Source organism: Microtus ochrogaster, linkage group LG3 (assembly GCF_000317375.1).
Source record: "Microtus ochrogaster isolate Prairie Vole_2 linkage group LG3, MicOch1.0, whole genome shotgun sequence".
In the NCBI taxonomy this organism is placed as follows: Eukaryota; Metazoa; Chordata; class Mammalia; order Rodentia; family Cricetidae; genus Microtus; species Microtus ochrogaster.
The window spans coordinates 21,030,904-21,049,189 of NC_022029.1; the positions used below are offsets into that span (position 1 = coordinate 21,030,904).

The 18,286-nt window shown below is 38.5% G+C and overlaps 1 protein-coding gene across 1 annotated transcript in view; it reads right to left on the bottom strand.

Moving 5' to 3' along the window:
• Prdm5 (PR/SET domain 5) overlaps positions 1–18,286 on the bottom strand; it is a 157,530-nt gene that overhangs the window by 63,721 nt on the left and 75,523 nt on the right. The window contains exons 8-10 of the mRNA XM_005360627.3: positions 16,540–16,624; positions 15,010–15,167; positions 1,430–1,523 (exon numbers count right to left, since the gene is read on the bottom strand). Coding sequence (XP_005360684.1) covers positions 1,430–1,523; positions 15,010–15,167; positions 16,540–16,624 — 337 coding nt within the window. The remainder of the gene's footprint in view (positions 1–1,429; positions 1,524–15,009; positions 15,168–16,539; positions 16,625–18,286) is intronic.

Below are 18,286 nucleotides of genomic sequence, written 5' to 3' on the forward strand. Positions count from 1 at the left end.
TAGTCTATGGTAAAGACATGTGTGTGTAATAACAGCCTTCACATCTCTGAAGTGCAACTAGCTGTACTGTTAACACCGTGTGAAACAGGACCTAGAACTTTGTTCTTTCTGCGTCTTTGTTTTCCTGCTGTTTTAACTTCACTGTTGCGTGTCTGGAGGTTGACTTTTCTAGCCCGACACCACAGTACAGCTTCTGAAAGCCTCTCCTAGTGTTGCACATTATCATTCCCACAACAGAGCACACAGCACAGTCTCACAGCCACTTCAGTCCTCCCTCTAAAGCTGCTGAGCATCAAGAGGGTGACATCAAAAGTATCAGATTTCTGATGTTACAAATTCATTGCTGCTATGTGAAATAAAATTTAATTTTTCCCACGAAAAATTTCCCTAGCATCAAGTCAAATTCAGCCACACGTCTTCAATGAAGTTCACTTGTCTAAATGCTTATTCCAAAATCCATCTAGCTCTTCAGCCCTCTAACATAATAATTCCTTCTGTTGTGCAACAAATTTCATTCTTTAATGACAAAGTTGTTCTGTATGAGGAAATGGAAAGTTAGGCTAAGCACTCCCCAGAGCTGTATGGTGACTAACCTGGACTGGAATTGTAGTCTGCTCTTTTCCTACAGGAAGTAGCTTTCTTCCTCAAGCCCATCACCAACATGTATAAAACCTTAAGACCTTTATTATTTTTCATATTAGACCCTAACTTGAGCTGAGAAACTTTCTTCTGTCACTATTCTGTATACCAATTGTCACAATGCCTTATATTTGGAATTTAATATTTAAGCAGCAGTAAAACTTTACATGTACATTTTTTTTAAAAAAAAGATGTATGTCTATGTAGAACATAATAAAAATTTACCTCCCCCAAAAAGTAGAGAAATCAGAAATTTTACATGAAGTAGGAAAGGTCCCTGCCTATCAGATAGCTGGATGCAATGTCTACAATCCCCTACTTGAATGACTCTGCTCTTGTCAGACTCAATTTAGAATATTCTCAGTTTCTCCTTAAAAAAGGTGCTGGATTAGATGTGCACTCTGATTCATTTCAACTTTAAGCCTATGAGCTAATAAAACCCTGACCTGCAACATAATTTCCTGTTACAAAGGCAGCCAAGTTTCCTTAATCATCAAAGTTAAAAGGGAATGAAAGTCTGTGTTTCAAAACAATGTTCACGGAGTACTGAGTGTGGGGGTATCTTTTTCCATACAAACCATAAATACTGGGAAGAGACGATGTAAAATAAAGTATCTCATAAAATGATTAATGGAACTGTAGGAACACAAGGCAATCTGTCTTCTGTATGCTTTAAACAGATTATCTAACAATTCACAGTGCACTTCTGTGATGTCTACATTCTGAAAGGGTCTAAGAACACAGGAGGAAGTAACTCCATCTGTCCTCAGCTACCCGAACTGGGACTTACTGTTGTGGATCAACAGGTGTCTTTGCAGAGAAAATGGGGTCCGGAATAAAGCTTTGCATTCGTCACATTGAAATGGTCGCTCCTCAGAGTGAGTCTGCAGAAGGAAGACAGAGTCAGCAGAAGAATGAGCTCATCATTACAGAATGCAGACAGCATCTTGCTTCTTCTTTATTGCTCTACTATGGAGAAGGGAAAGCACAACCATATGCATTCACAGGAAGAACACTGCTTCTGTCAAACTCTCAAATTCCTTAGATATTCGATAAAGAGCAAAAGAAATTGTTACTCCTATCTCGAATTGCTAACGTAAACACTAATGTATATTTTGTAAGATCTGCTTTGTAGACCAACATGCTGTATAGTTTTCCTAGTGTATAGTTAGCCCTATACAGTGTTTGCCAGGCTTGCTCATTTTCCATATAGGCAAGAGGAAGAGTTCACAGGCACATGGTCTCTACCCTTTCCCTAAAATCTCACTGAGGTATTTAAAGAGATTTAATCCTCAGGTCTGTTTGGTGTTTAAATTACAAGAGCATGGGCTCATATGGTTAACCTGAGGTAGCATTCATTAAATACTTAATTTGTATCTAATGTCATGCTAAATACTACACAGGGATTAATGAATTCCAAGAGCCATGTTCTTGATTAAAGATGAAAAAAATAAATGAAGATTTGCAAAAAATGCACATGTTATAAAAGTCTATGGAACACAACAAACCAATAGGCATTGAAATGATCACACAGAAGTTTAAACCAATTTGGCACAAACCATGAATAAAATCTTACTCTAAACTGTGGATAACAAAGTTTATTTATTTGCAAATATTTTCAAATTTTATTTTGTGTATATGAACATTTTGCCTGTATGTGTACCACCTGTACACCTCGTGTGTACAGAGGCCACAGCAGGATATTGAATCTCCTGGAAGTGGAGTTCCAGATGTCCATGTGGGTACTGAAAACTGAATCCAAGTCTTCTCTGCAGGAACAGCAAGTCATCTCTAACTGCAGAGTCATCATCTCTCCAGACACATATGGCAAAACTGAATAAGGTTCACAAATGCATTTTTAAAATTCTCAAAAGTCCACCGATATCCTTTCATTACAATAAAATAAGGTATAAATCTGATAGGTTCTATGGTATTGGTACACAAAGCATGGGACAACTGAAGGAAGCCACTTTATTCACCTCTCATTGACAGAGACGTTCACAATTGGATGGGTACGTCAGTATTCAAGTCTGAGAAATATCATAGAGAATAACACTGCAACATATATCAAGATTGTTTCCACTGTCAGGAACATAAAGGGTGGAAGAAAAAGTCAGGATAAATTTAAGATACTTAAATGTGTTATTTGGACACAGAAATTCTAGATAAAAAAAAAAAAAACAGAGAACATTTGTTCCATTATATAATATAAATGGCACTATGAACACGACATTCCAGAACGTCAAGAGAAGCGTAGAATATTTACTAAAGGGTTCTAATGCAACTAAAGGTGGGCCCTTCACTTCCTACCAGAGGAGAGAGGCTATATAGACTTAGTATTTTTATTCGCATTACTTTTCCGAGACACTCTTGCTATGCAGCTCAGGCTGGCTATGAGCTTGTGTCAATCCTCTTGCCTAATAAATGCTGATATTACAGATACATGCCACCACATCTGGCTTTACCTATTTTTTAAAGTGAATAATAAAGCCTCAAATCTCATAGAAGAAAATGTTCTAAATTTTAAATAATAATTGAGTGGGAAAAGATTTTCTAAGTATGATGGAAAACTAGATATTTAGATTTAAATATAAATTCAATATTGTAAAGTAAAAGTGTTTTTCAATTACCAAAGACAGTAGTTGTAACACCAAATAACATTACTAATTTAAGGTTTTATGGCACAGTAATAAGAAAATGGAAAACTCCAAAAGAAAACCTGTAGATGACACCCGCACTTCCATTTGGAGGGTGTCTTGTATCAGGTCTATAGTATGCACTTTGCTTTTAGGGGTTCATCCTATTTCAGACTGAGGATACAGGGAGAACAAAATCCACAAAAGTTGCTGCATCGCAAGGCTTTTTTCCTGTATGTGTGATAAATACACAACCTACGTCAGGAAATGAGTGACACGTGCTACAGAGGAAAATAAAGAGGAGCACAGATAGTGTTTCAGAGAACAGATTTCAAATAGGTGGCCAAGAGAATCCTAGCTGAAGTGATGTCGGAGAAAAGTCTGTTCTGAGAACAAAGCACAGGTACCTGAGTGACAATAACAGGGACAGGAGGAAGAGGCCAGATTGCTTTTCTATTCCTAAGGATATATAAAGAAATGTCTATATTCTCATATGGAGGGTAATCACAGAACACAGAAAGGTTTTGGTAACTCAGTGTGATTATTGGAGTTGCCTACAGAAAGAAGCACAGGCAACTCAGACATACACTATCCAGAGTCCTCTGGATGGCTTTAGGAGGCTACAGACCAACTGCAGGTCCTACCTAGTAAGCTACCTCTTACTCAGCAGTGACTGGAGTTTCACTGAGGGCCATGCTCACTGAACCCACTGAAGGCCTCTACTGAGAGAAAGTGGATAGATACGTCTCATCGGGATCATGAGAACACAGCTTTCTGCTTCAGGTTGGCAACAATCACAACTGCCCAGTACAAACGTCTATGTTTCTGCCCATGTGGCTGGAGTGATACGAATGAGGAAGAGAAGTGGGAAGATGCAGAAACGGGCAAGGGTGAAGAAAAAAAGAAGAGACCAATCATGAAGGCCAGGTCACCCTAAAGTGTTGTCAATTACTCTCAGAGACGGAAGGTCTCTAAAGGTTTCGGGCAGGTGACTAGCATGTCTAAGACTGTGTTGCTTTGAGAATCTGTAGTAATAAATCAGATGAGTTGATAATTCTGCAGAAGTAGCCTTGGATAAGAGAAGTAAGACAACTGGTGTCTTACAAGAAGAAATAGGCCACGGGTATGAACTTGGATTTGAGAGAGGAAGGAAGCAAGTATAGCCTGCAGACCCGTGAAATAAGAAGCGAAGAGAGAACAAGTGTTTAGATGGTACTCATCTACAGGGTTCAAGTGACTTTTAAAGAAAGCCACTGGCAGCAAAATATTTCAAACCTGGATTAAACTGTATAGAATTGACATAGAAGGTATCCTGCTACATATGGCATTAATGTATAATTAATGATAAATTCAAAGAATGACAAATTAAAAACAGTATCTGATGTCCATGACAGTGTCACACATGAAAAAAAATAGATACTACTTAGTGTTTGCCAGAGAATGAACAGTAAGGCAAGCTCACAAATTGTGACCCGGAAGGTAAACTCTCTGGATTCCATTGTGGCTTACTGTTCTCAGTAGGCAAATGTACATCCCCGCGACTGACCAACTGCCTTTACAAAATACATCTGAAAGTTTTAAGAAGAGAAAAAGCAAAACAGGAAACTCTTGAATGGTTATAAAAAATATAAATGGGTTAATTAATTATAGTAGATATTATATTTGCACTTATATTTATTTTTTAGTTTAGTTTACTTTATTTAATAAGGAAAATCACGCATAACTTTTAGAGTGTCATATCATTATAAAATACCATTTGGCTATACACATTCACTCACACACAATGGAGTCTGGAAAGATGCTCTAAAGTATCTGCCGAGGAGAGTTTTCACAGGAAAGTAGGAGAATTTGATGGCATGCTTGCATTCTTGTTTCTTTCTTTAGTGTTTAAACTGTACATAAGTAGATACTGCTATTTACTACACTGCAAAAGCTACTTTGTTTTAGAGCTTTCAAATTTGAGCGGATAATTTCTCTAGCCCTCCAAAAGTACTATATTCTACCATCAAACATTTTTTCAACATCTGGGACAATAACAATAATAGATATTTGTGGTAATCACAGATTAGTATATTTTAAATAATAAGCTGGTACAACATAACCAGATAGATATATTCTTTTATGGAAAAAGATCCCAACATGACCTCTGTGTTGGAATGTTATAAATTATAAACATTAGCAGTGAATTAATATGTTTAACTGACCGGAAGACCCCAAGTCATGTAAGAACTAAGAGTGTCCAGTGCTCACATGTATGATGTGGGAGTGTCATATATCAATCTGTTGATTTCATTGGTTAAGGAATAAAGAAACTGCCTAGGCCCCTTGATAGGCCAACCCTTAGATGGGTGGAGTAAACAGAACAGAATGCTGGGAGAAAGAAGGTGAGTCAAAGAGTTGCCATGGTTCCCGCACTCCAGGCAGATGCAGGTTAAGATCTTTTCTGGTAAGCCAGCTCGTGGGCTACAAAGATTAATAGAAATGGGTTAGATTAATATGTCAGAGCTAGCCAATAAGAGGCTGGAACTATTGGGGCCAGGCAGTGTTTAAAAGAATACAGTTTCCGTGTAATTATTTCGGGTATAAAGCTAGCAGTGCAGGTGGCCGGGTGCTGGGGACACAGCTCCGCTGCTCTTATTTCAACAGAGTGGCGCCCAACGTGATGGACTAAATCCACTTAAAAACCTGAGAAGGCTTAAAAATAAGGGAGAGAGAATTTAACACAGATTTTTGTTGTTTGTTGGTGGCGTGCTGTAGAGAGATTTCCTGATTCGGCAACAGCAGCAGAAAAAACGCTGTGTCATTTTAAAGCGTGGCTTCTTGGGGCTGTGCTGCCAGCGTAAACTCTGGCTTTAAAGCATTTCAATGGCTTTTATGGGACTGGATGTTTGTGTTCCCACTTGGGATCGGAAGGAGAGTGCTCTGAGACGAGCTGGTGGCTCTCAGTGCTCCCCGCCTGCACCTGGGCAGATGGCAGAATCAGGCTTAGGCAGGCGGAAGAGCATGGTGGATTCCTGCTGACCAGACTGCGCAGTGCTCTGCGTGTCAGATTTGGCTGTAACTTGGATGAAAAGAGTTTCTGTGCTGCACGCTCAGTCTCAGAGTTAAACTGCTGACTGCGGCGCCAATGTGAACTTGCTGTGTGCCTGGAACTATGTGGCTCAGTGGTACCAAATGGATCTGAGGCAGGAGTGGCTGCTCCATGCTGGACTGTGCTGACCTCAGGCAGGAACTACCGTAATTACTGTGATAACAGCGCAGTTAAGTTTAGACTGGGCAGGACACAGGCGGTATCGTATTACTTATACATGGTGCAACTTAAGTTTTTAAGAACTGCTTAACATTTTAAAAAATGCTCCTGGATAATAAAAAAAATGTTATAGATTCAAAGTAAAACAGATTCAGACATAAAAGATCACACTGTTGGATGAATGTACGTAGGCTTGAGAGAGAGAAGAAAAAGAATATAGAAAATAAAATACCTTTCAAGAAGTTGAAATTCGTCTGATACTGGTAAAACACCTCATGAACACAAATTCTATATGTCATGGGGATGAAAATGATCAAACTATATTCTAGAAAATTCTCAAAGAACAACTAAAAATGAGAAAAAACTAATCAAATATAGAATGGATGTAGAAAAATAAAGAAGAAGAGAGGAAAGGAGTCTATTAGACAGAGTCAAACCTCTCATAAGGGCACACTCACCCAGTGTGCTACATAGAAAACCTGAAGCTGCATCACTGTTTAATCTAGATGTCTTCGAGGTTTGTAGGTTAAATTTATACAGTCATTTGTACAACTAGCTTCTTTGAAAGGCTTTCTCCTCCTCAGAAATATACACTAAAGCTAGAGCTCTGTTGACAAGCTCAGTTTCAGTTCAGTAGAGTAACAGTTAGCTCACTCCACACAGAAAAGAGGAGGAAATGCTAGAGACAAGTCCTTCATGAAAGCATTGAATAGCCAAGCTTTTCATCTCTGGTTTTCTATATTCAAACTCTTCACAAACTGGGACCAAAAGTATGTTAAAGCTTTGATGTAAAGGATAAGATTGTGTTTAATTCTGTCAAGAAAATCTTCTTAGATTATCAGGATTACAGATCTTCACATATAGTAATATAGTGGTTGACATGTAGTATTTAATACTGTTTTAGAAAAAAGAACTATGTACAATAATTTGTTGACAATAATGCAAAAGGATATCACCCAGGAAAATACTGGGATTGTGGTGTGTGTGTGTGTGTGTGTGTGTGTGTGTGTGTGTGTGTGTGCTGATTTTTGGAGAGGAAATGAGAGTAAGTACAATCCATGCTATATAATTGACCACCATGCATTCATAAATGATCTAAGGTTTAATTCTCAAGAGATGTCTATTAAGAAAAGAAAAGGTAGCAAGAAAAGTTTTAAATTTGATTACAAAGAAATAATGTGCTTATATTTTCTTCCAGAATTTCTCTCTTCTGTTTGCAAAAAGGTTAGGGCAGGTACCTAATGAAAAAGCAAAGATAAGGAGTTTCTCGACAAAGGTCCAAGGATAAAAGGGCATCACTGACTTCCCAGTGTGCTATGATCCAAATATTCAACATAGTAAGGAAAAGTTCAGAAAGATTAGGTCATTACGTAAAATAAAATAAGCCATGGAAAGAAAATTATGGTGTAGAATCTGAAAACGTCAAATTCATAAAGCAGAGAGTTTATGGTAGTTGACAAAAGCATGGCTGAAAGAAAGGGTAACAAAGGGGAGGAAAATGGGATGGTCCTGGTATAAAGATACACAGTTCGAATTACAATGAATAAATTTGGAAATGTATAATGAGATGACTGTTATACAGTACTATATACTTATAACTGCTAAAAGTATAGATTGTTAACTTTTAATTTTCTTTGATAAAAATTACATATGTGTATATCACACAACATGACATTATGACATATGAATACAGTGGTTAATTAACACACTATCATCTCACAGATAATAATGCTCTGGTTTACTTTCTGTAGTGAGAATATGTAAAATCACAAGAATAGATGGTACATGTTTTTATTACATCAAATAGAAACAGAAAACCATATCAGATGATGGACATGTTATATCAGGTGACAGAAATGTTGACTATTTTGACTGTGGTAATCATTTCACAGTGCTTGCATAATTAAAAGATCATAATGTACACTGCCAATCTGTACAAATTGTGTCCAATGTGCTTCCATCATGAAAATAATTAATTGAAAAGCAAGCTTCACATTGCTATTTCTTCACCCATTTAAGAATAGTAGCATCAACATTAACAGACAGGGGTTTTCAGTGACCACTGAGCCCCAGCTGATAATGAGTCCCCGCTGGACACTATTATCTCAATTCCTGCCTGGCACTCATAACTGTAAGCTTCTTCAAACTGCCGTCACTACCATCCCAGGAAAAAGGAATTGCTTGAGCAGGCCTGAAGAACAGCTATCTGGCTGAAAAGACAAGTCAGGGCAGCTAGGATGTATTTAATAAGTGCCTGTCTTTCAGTCCCCACATTAATACTTTCTTTTTTTTTTTTTATTAAGAAAGAAAAAAAAAATTTTCTGCCTCCTCCCAGCCTCCCACTCCTCCCACTCTCCCCCCGTACCTCTCTCCCTCCCTCTCGAGTCTGAAGAGCAGTCAGGGTTCCCTGCCCTGTGGAAAGTCCGAAGTCCTCCCCCCTCCATCCTGGTCTAGGAAGGTGAACATCCAAACTGGCTAGGCCCCCACAAAGCCAGAGCTAGAAGTAGGATCAAAACCCAGTGCCATTGTCCTTGGCTTCTCAGCAGCCCTCATTGTCCGCCATATTCAGAGAGTCCGGGTTTATCCCCTGCTTTTCGAGTCACAATCCAGCTGGCCTTGGTGAGCTCCCAATAGATCAGTCCCACTGTCTCCGTGGGTGGTTGCACCCCTCTTGGTCCTGACTTCCTTGCTCATCTTCTCCCTCCTTCTGTTCCTCATTGGGACTTTGGGAGCTCAGTCCAGTGTTCCAGTGTGTAATACTTTCTTGACAAAGCTTTAAGAATTTTTTTTCTTGTGTTAAGTTTACCCCTTGTTCTCTGATTTTGTAAATGAATTTATGATCTGTTAAAGATAAATTCATATTTTTCTTCCAGGTCTAACAAAATTATACCACAACAATGTTTGAATTACGATGTCTTTCAAATGGTAGGACCATGACCCAAGACACATTTTTTTTAAACAGCAAAACTAATTAGGAACCATCAAGAAGGATCAGCAGGTAAAGGCAGGAATTGCCAAGGGTAGAATGAAGAGACAAGTCACAGCAAGCTGTCCCTTGACATGGCACACACACTCTAAAACAGGTAAGAAAATAAATAAATGTAATAAACAGTAAGAAAAAATGAATACATTATGTGCGCAAGTCTTTATTTTATTAAATCACTCTCAAACTTAAGCTTCAGGTTCTACTTTGAAATGATTCATGCCCCCGTGAATAGGAGCAAAAGCTAAGAGAATGCCATTGCTCAGAGTCTGACTACAAATGAATGGAACCTGACCATAGGAGCCCAACAGAATATTTCCGGAAGTTGTGACTAGATTCCTACATACACTTCTGGGGCTCCATCCCTGACAAATCACCCAAAGGAGCTTTAATGAGTAGGCACATATCTGATGCCAGGAAGCTCCCAACGACTTCCTTGGGGCTTTAAAAACTCCCATGGACTCACTTCCATCATCAAGCAGATAAAATAAGACAATTTGTTTCATTTAGACATCCATATCACAAGAGGAGGGGATCACCATATATTTTCTTCAAAGTTTTGCTTTGCAATAAATCTGACAAGTAACAGATGGAGAAAGATGATTACCTCGGAGTTATTGTTTCTTATAGTTCTGAAATGTCTGACCAACTATGATTCCAATAACTCAAATCTAACTGGACCCAGACAGATGACTCTTATTTTAGCCAGACATTTTAGCACTAATCTGGATCAGATAAATTGAGTATAGCGAGGATGAGGAAATGAAAAATGATCAAACAGACAAACAAAAAAACTAATGGCTGAACCTTCAGGACTGATGGTGAAACTGTTAGCAATGCCTCATAAAGCACCACAATCCATCCAAAATGAGAGAAATAAATGGATATGATGAAATGCATAGATGACAAATGCAAAAAATCTAAAGGAATATTTTATTTACTGAAAAGAATAATTGGGCATGCTTCATGATGGAGATCAGACTAACTCTTAATGATTTTCTTGTTCTGATTGTCTACCATTATTATGTAGTTTCCTAAATGACCATTACTAAATAATTATGGAGCAAGGTTGACTTAGTTTTTCATATGACTCTTGAATATTCTAGGCATTTTCACATAACCACACCACGACACACTAGGATCCCAACACAGAAACACATGTGTCGGGGGCAGAAGATTGAGAATGTTTTCCACTTTGGAAATCACAACCATCATGGTTTCTGTCCTCCCTAAGACATCATTATTACTTTCATATGATTTATGGCTGAAAAGTATGAGGGATAGTGCAAAGATCCTCTGCCAAATTCCCATATGGCATATAACATAAGCCAAACTGTGAAAAACTCATAAATGTGGGCAGATCAGTTTCATCAAAGAAAGGATTAAGAGGGTTCCAGAGAGCGAATAGGAAACTAGCCAGATACTTTATACAGTCATGTAATTCCAAATGAGCAGCAATGACTACAGCCCTGCCCTGGATGCAGGCCTTGAGTTAAGTGTGAGGGTACAAAGCAAGAAATCGGGCAGAGACAATGTGAAGCACTATCAATTGGCCATGTTCAGCTTTTGATATATCTGCCACTTCTTATTCTTCTTGGACAGAAACTAAAATCAGCATCATTTTTAATGCTTTCACAAGAGATAGCTGTTTCTTGAAACTCACTGTAAATAATGAAGTCACTTCAATGCCCACTAAATATTATTTTAAAAATTCCCTTTAAAAATATAGTGAAGTGTTTCCCTAAAATCAATAAACAAGCATTTCTGATATCACGTATGTTTTCACATAAATTTCTATGTGACACATTTTCTAAATCTGAACATGAATCATGTACAAAATAAACATAGTAAAATTAAAGCTAACGTGCTTTAAAAGAAGAACTAAAGGAAAAGTATAGTGTGGAAATGTGAACAACAACGTGCGAAAGCACGTATGAAATTGTTTTAGTTGTGCTTAATGCAAAGCATTGAAGATACGCTTAAGAAGTATACTGGATTGATGGTCCAGAGAACTCTGACTGACAGAAGCTATATATGCACTATAATGTGGGTGGCATTTGGAATTCCCATCACCGGAGAGTAGAAGAATGATATAGCAGTTACGCTTTTTGGATGTTTTACCTGATAGGACAGCGTGAGAAGTGCTAAGCATCAAAGGCCTGATTAGATGAGTATAAAAGCAGTCAAGAAAAAAGAGAAATATCAGAACACTGAAACCTTCCAAGAAGGCATGTGGGTGAGGGGCCTGGAGCTCAGTGGTAGAGCACTTGCCACTCATGGGCAAGGCCCTGAGTTTGATGCTTAGCACTTCTCACGAAAATCAAAAAGGAGCATGGGTGCAAACATAATGAAACAACAGACAGGAAAAACAGTTGTGATATGTTTTCTACATTTATAAAAGACCCAAGACTGGAGAAGGAGTGTTGGATAATTACATTTCTTTTTTTTTTCTTCTTAGAATATTGATATAAAGTCCCATTCCTTTTGTTGTTTTTATTAAGCTATACATTTTTCTTCTCTCTCCTCCCTTTTTCCCCTCTCTCCTTCTACCCCCTCCCAAGAGGAGATCTTGTCTTTTTCTCCTTCCTATGTAGAACCATGTATGTCTCTCTTAGGGTGCTCATTGTTGTCAAGGTTCTCTGGGGTTGTGGTTGTAGGCTGTTTTTTCTTTGCTTTGTCTAAAAATCACTTATGAATGAGTACACATATTTGTCTTTCTTGGTGTGGGCCACCTCACTCAATATGGTCTTTTCTAGATCCATTCAATTGCCTTCAAATTTCAAGATGTCATTATTTTTTTTTACTGCGTATAGTACTCCATTGTATAAATGCATCACAATTTCTTTATTCATTTTTTGGTTGAGGAGCATCTAGGTTGTTTCCTGGTTAAGGCTATTACAAACAATGCTGCTATGAACATAGCCTCATTCTGTAGGCTGCAATTTTGTCTTCTTGACAGTGTCCTTTGCTTTCCAAAAGCTTCTTAGTTTCAGGAGGTCCCATTTATTGTTTCTCTCAGTGTCTGCACTACTGGGGCATATTTAGGAAGTGGTCTCCTGTGCCAATGTGTTTAAGTGTACTTTCCACTTTCTCTTCTACAAGGTTCAGTGTGGTTGGTTTTATGTTGAGGCCTTTGATCCATATGGACTTGAGTTTTGTGCATGGTGATAGATATGGATCTATTTTTAGTCTTCTACATGTTGATATCTTGTTATGCCAGCACCATTTCTTGAGTTTTCTTTCCTTTTTCTATTTTATATGTTTAACTTCTTTGTCAAAAATCAGGTATTCATGGGTGTGTGGATTGATATCTGGGTCTTCAATTCATTTCCATTGGTCCTCCTGTCTGTGTGTGTTTTTTTTCTTTGCCGTTATCAGGCTGTTTTCATTACTGTGGCTCTATAGTAGAGTTTGAAATCAGGAATAGTGATACCTCCAGAAGTTCCTTTATTGTACAGGATTGTTTTGGCTACCCTGGGTTTTTGTTTTCCCATATGAAGTTGAGTTTGTTCTTTTGAGGTCTCTGAAATTTTTGCTGGGATTTTGGTGGGCATTGTGTTGAATTTGTAGAATGCTTTTGGTAGAATTGACATTTTTACTATGCAAATTCTACCTACCCATGAGCATGGGAAATCTTTCCATTTTTGGAGTCTTCTTTTGATGGAGGTGGGTCTTGTATCTCATCTGTTGCTTTCATTGGTTAACTAATAAAGAAAACTGCTTGGCCTGATGGAGGTGGGTCTTGTATCTTATCTGTTGCTTTCATTGGCTAACTAATAAAGAAAACTGCTTGGCCTGATAGGACAGAAAATTAGGTAGGCGGAGTAGACAGAACAGAATGCTGGGAGAAAGAAGCCGAGTCAGGCAGTCTCCATGATTCTCCCACTCCAGACAGACACAGGTTAAGATCTTTCCTGGTAAGCCAGCTCGTGGTGCTACACAGAACATTAGAAATGGGTTAGATCAATATGTAAGAGCCAGCCAATAAGAGGTTAAAACTAAAGGGCCAAGCATTGTTTAAAAGAATACAGTTTCCGTGTAATTATTTTGGGTATAAAGCTAGCCGTGCGGGCGGCCGGGTGCCGGGGACGCAGCCCACCGCTCATCACAACATTCTTTAATTTCTTTCTTCAGAAATTTAAAGTTCTTGTCATACAGGTAATTGTTTGGTTAGAGTTACTCTGAGATATTTTATATTATTTACGGCTCCTGTGAAGGGTAATGTTTCTCTGATTTCTTTCTCAGCCCATTTATCACCTGTAAAAGGAAGGCTACTGATTTTTTTGAGTTAATCTTGCATCCTGCTATATCACTGAAGGTGGATGAGTTGTAACAGTTCCCTGGGAGAACTTTTGAGGTCATGTATGTAAACTATCCTATCACCAGCAAATAGTGAGAGTTTGACTTCTTCTTTTCTAATTTGTATCCCCTTGATCTCCATTTGTTGTCTTGTGTTCCAGCTAGGACCTCAAGTTCATTGCATTTCTATCCTGTACAGAAAGAAGAAAGTACAAAAGGGAAATTACCTGGGTCAAAGAATAAAAAGTCATTCTTGTTTGGGATAAGGGTGACTGATAAATGCATTGCCGAAATGTTTCAAGGAAGTAAATTTCCTGGATTTTGTCAGCTTAGCATTGGCAACACCAAGTCCCGGATGAAGTGGGCATCTGCCAGAGAGAGAGCACAAAGAAGCCATCCAAAGCCAACAATGTCCTCAAGTGGGGGTGGTGACAAATACGGGTGTGAACTTAGCTGGCTCTCATGTTGAAGGCATGGCACCTCTGGAAGTGCTTACTGTAAGGGAGTGGATCCTTTAGGTGGTGCAGGTTTGTGGAAGATGTCACATCACTTGGAAGAATGCCCTCTATGGGGGCACTGGAGTTCATCCCCCCACTTTCACTCATTACCCTTTGGCTTCTTGGCCACAGTGAGGGAAGCGTCACCGTCATTCTTGTAGAGTTCTCACCCCTGTGAGGCTCTGCTTTACCTTGAGTATAAAAGCAACAGATCCAGGCAATCATGGATGCAAGCCATTAAATCAAGCCCAATAAACCACTTTTCTGAATAAGTAAATTGTCTCAGGTACTGACGGCTGTAGGAAGCTAACACAGAATCTAAAACACATTCAGAGAAATGAACAGACCCAGCAAAGAGCTCTCCAAATACCTAGGAAAGGGAGGATATGAAACACAGAAAGAAGAAGGAGCATAGAAATAGCAACAGCTACAACCTTGGGATCACTGGAGCTGATTAGCAGTTGAGAGTTGTTTAAAGGACTCAGTCACAGAAGGACACTTTTCTGAGAACAATTTTCAGAGGATGAAGACAAGAAGAAAAGCCAAAGAGGCCAGTAGTCTTGACAAGGCAGAAGCAGGGTCACCTTATTCTCTTCAAGCCACCCTATTCACTTCATGTCACATGGCCCAGCCAAATTCTGGTTAAGAGACCAACTGAAATCCTACCAGCTAATCAGTAGCTAACAAGTTAATAAGCATCTTTACCTTCTTGTGGTTCTTGTAAACATTTCTGTGAGCAAATCCCTTTCCACAAAGCTTGCACTGATAGGGTTTATCTTCACTGTGGATTACTTTGTGGGCGCCCACTTGATCAAGCCTCTTGAATGATTTGTTACAGATCTCACAGTTATAAGGTCGCTTTTCTGTGAAAAATGAGTGGAGACAATCTCACACTGATATGAAAGTCAAGGGCCAAGGGGAAGGAAGCATGCTTTCCTGCAGCTATTTCTTATGCATAAACAAACTAAGGCCTAGTCAGACATGTACAAAAAAAACAGCTTTTCATGTAGTTCATCTATGTTAGACGTGCAAATTCTATTAGACATGCATATTCACAAATGAAAATGAAAATGCTTACTCTTCTGTAGACATATACTGAAAGTTAAACCTTTGAAATAAAAAGTTTGAATTCAAAACACAAATTCTATTTGTGCATGAAAAAGATGAAAGTGTGTGTTTCAATCAGGTCCTCGATGCTGAGAGATCTGTCAGTGATAGAAGTAATCACATACCACCAGGCAGGCCCTTTGTGGCAGAACTCCCATGTTCAGCAGAAGCCAAGCATTAAGCAAGTTAAAACACACACATTCGCGGACTGGGCATCATTGTTAACAACCAAGCAAACGATCCTGCGCAAATCACACAAAGTACACCAGAAAGCCAACACTTTCAATCACTGATCTTAACTCAAGAACACTTTTTCTTCCTCCAAACCATGAGGATGTTCAAAAGTTGTATTTCAATATCCTCAAACTATAACCTACCTAAATGCTTTAAAAGGATGGCTTAGGGCAAAAATTCTTTTCAGTACATTTTAGTGTCTTCATAAGTGAAAAAAAAGCCAAATATTAAATGGTTTAATGAACATCCATCTTTTGAAATGTTTCTCATAAACCTACATTTTTCTCTATTTTATGAGTACCATATCGAGAATTCCAAAGTATCTAGAAACATAATAAAAACAATAATTGTTGAATCTCCACTAAATGCCAGACACAATGCTAGTATATTATGTAAATGACCTTATTTCATCCTCACAGTTCTTTTTCAGGTGCCAGGGTGCCATGCCACAGATAAAAAATAAAGAAACTGAAGTCCCAAATTAAACAGTGATTTCTGTAGACCTTGCACATCCTGCAGTCAAACAACCTTTTGTTTTCTAACTAGACAATTAAGAACTTAGAGATACTATGACTAGGCTAGAATTTATAGCCAGGATTCTGATTACTCCTTCTCTGGTTCTTCAACAAGATGAAGTAATTCTTTTGCAATGATTTCAATATTTGTAAGAAGTACATTGTCAGGCAGTGGTGGTACATACCTTTAATACCAGCACTCAGGAGGCAGTCAGGCAGATCTCTGAGTTCTGAGTTTGAGGCCACTCTGGTCTACAGAGCAAATTCCATGATAGCCAGTGCCACACAGAGAAACCCTGTCTTGCAAAAAACAATCAAACAACCAAAGACCAAAAATCAGCAACAACATATATATGAAAAAAAGAATCACATAGTTCACCTGAGTGGGTAATCATGTGACGTTTCAGCTGATTAGCAGAAATGAACTTTTTCATACATTCTTGACAATCAAATATCTCATGGATCTGAAAAAGATTAGATCGACAGTTAAACCAAATCTTAATAACTAATGAATTCTACAGAGCTGAAGCAAACATGTAAACATGTGAATAGCTGCTAGTACTGGGCCCACACTGCCCTAAGTTGGCTTCATGTACAGTGGAAATGCCATGCCAAACTGTGTAGCTGATGCATCACTAAGAAAAAATGGTCCCAGTAAAGCATGCCATATAGCTGTCCTATTCATATGTAGTAAACATACCAACTGTAAAAAAACGTTCACAACTAACAAATATTAACTTGTGTTATACATAAAATGTAGAGGGGAAGGTATATGTTACCTGCAGATATAATATTCCTCTTTCAGCTGTCGTTAGCAGTTTAAATGTAAAAGTACAAAAGAAACTGTCAGTCACAGTGAAAGGTTAGTAGGAAGTTGATCTAAAGTCATTAAGTTCACAATGAAGTCCCACATGACCGGAGGACCATAATAAAAATGATGTGGTAGGGGACTGAATAAAAACGTGAGATGTGAATGTGAAATTGTTTCATTATTCTGACAATTCTACCACATATGTGCATCTCATGACATGTTATATAGTCTAAATATAGATGAAGAAAACAGATTTTGAAAAAACGTATTCAGAACACAAACTAGTACTTTAGCACACAAACTAATGCAAATGTTACAACCAGGTACTATAGGGCTGATATAGTAACTAGAGATGAAGTCTTTCTATCTCAAACCATAAAATATTTGGTATGGCAAACAGAAGCCTGCTTCACCATCATGAGGAAAGTGTTCAGCTCTAGGCAGCAGACTACATGAAGCCTCCTTGGAAACGCTGGCCACCCACCCAATGATCAAGGGCTTCAAATTATTGGGCTAGGATTCAAAGCTGGTTCTGCCAAAAGTACAACGATTAACCCTAGGCAAACAAATCCTTCCACAGACAGCCAAGACTGTGTCTGTCACTGCAGAATAATTAGATGTCACTGAGAAAAAGATCAGCATGAGCGATAAAGCACACAAGTGGAGGACCAGGCTGTCTTGGGATCTATGTGGCCGTGGCAGGAATAGTGAAAGGAAAAAGGGCTGGAGGGAGAAAGGTCAGCAGATCCAAGACCTGGCGGCTGGTCTTATTCTACGCCATGCCAGATCTGAGCTTGAAATCCTCCCCTAACTACTCTACTCTTTAGTGAGACTGAACTCACTGCAAGAACTTGGAAAAGCCAGAAAAGCAGGCAGCCATGACAGACATAGATCCTCTGGGGTCTGACTTCTACACACTCAGAGATTTATCCACACCCAATTCTGAGCACGGACAGATTGCAGAGTGGAGCCTGTGCAGCTCTTGGTAAGAGAACTAGAAACAGAGTGCAACACGGCACAGAGGAAGGTCAGGCAGCCTCTCCCTATCAAACACCTGTGGGGGATTAGGCTAAACAAACAAGGTGAAGAAATAAGGACAGGATACGTAATGATTATTTAAAGCTTGAAGGTCCAAATTTACATTCTTAAACACTGCATGTAAAAACACATAAAATATAATTTTTAAAATGACAAACCTTCTCTGTCATATAGAAGTGAAGACTTTATTTGTATTACTCAAACTGTATTACTATATAAAATGTTTTTTAAAATCTATGGCTAAAATAACCATTAAATAAAATACTGCAAAATTTAT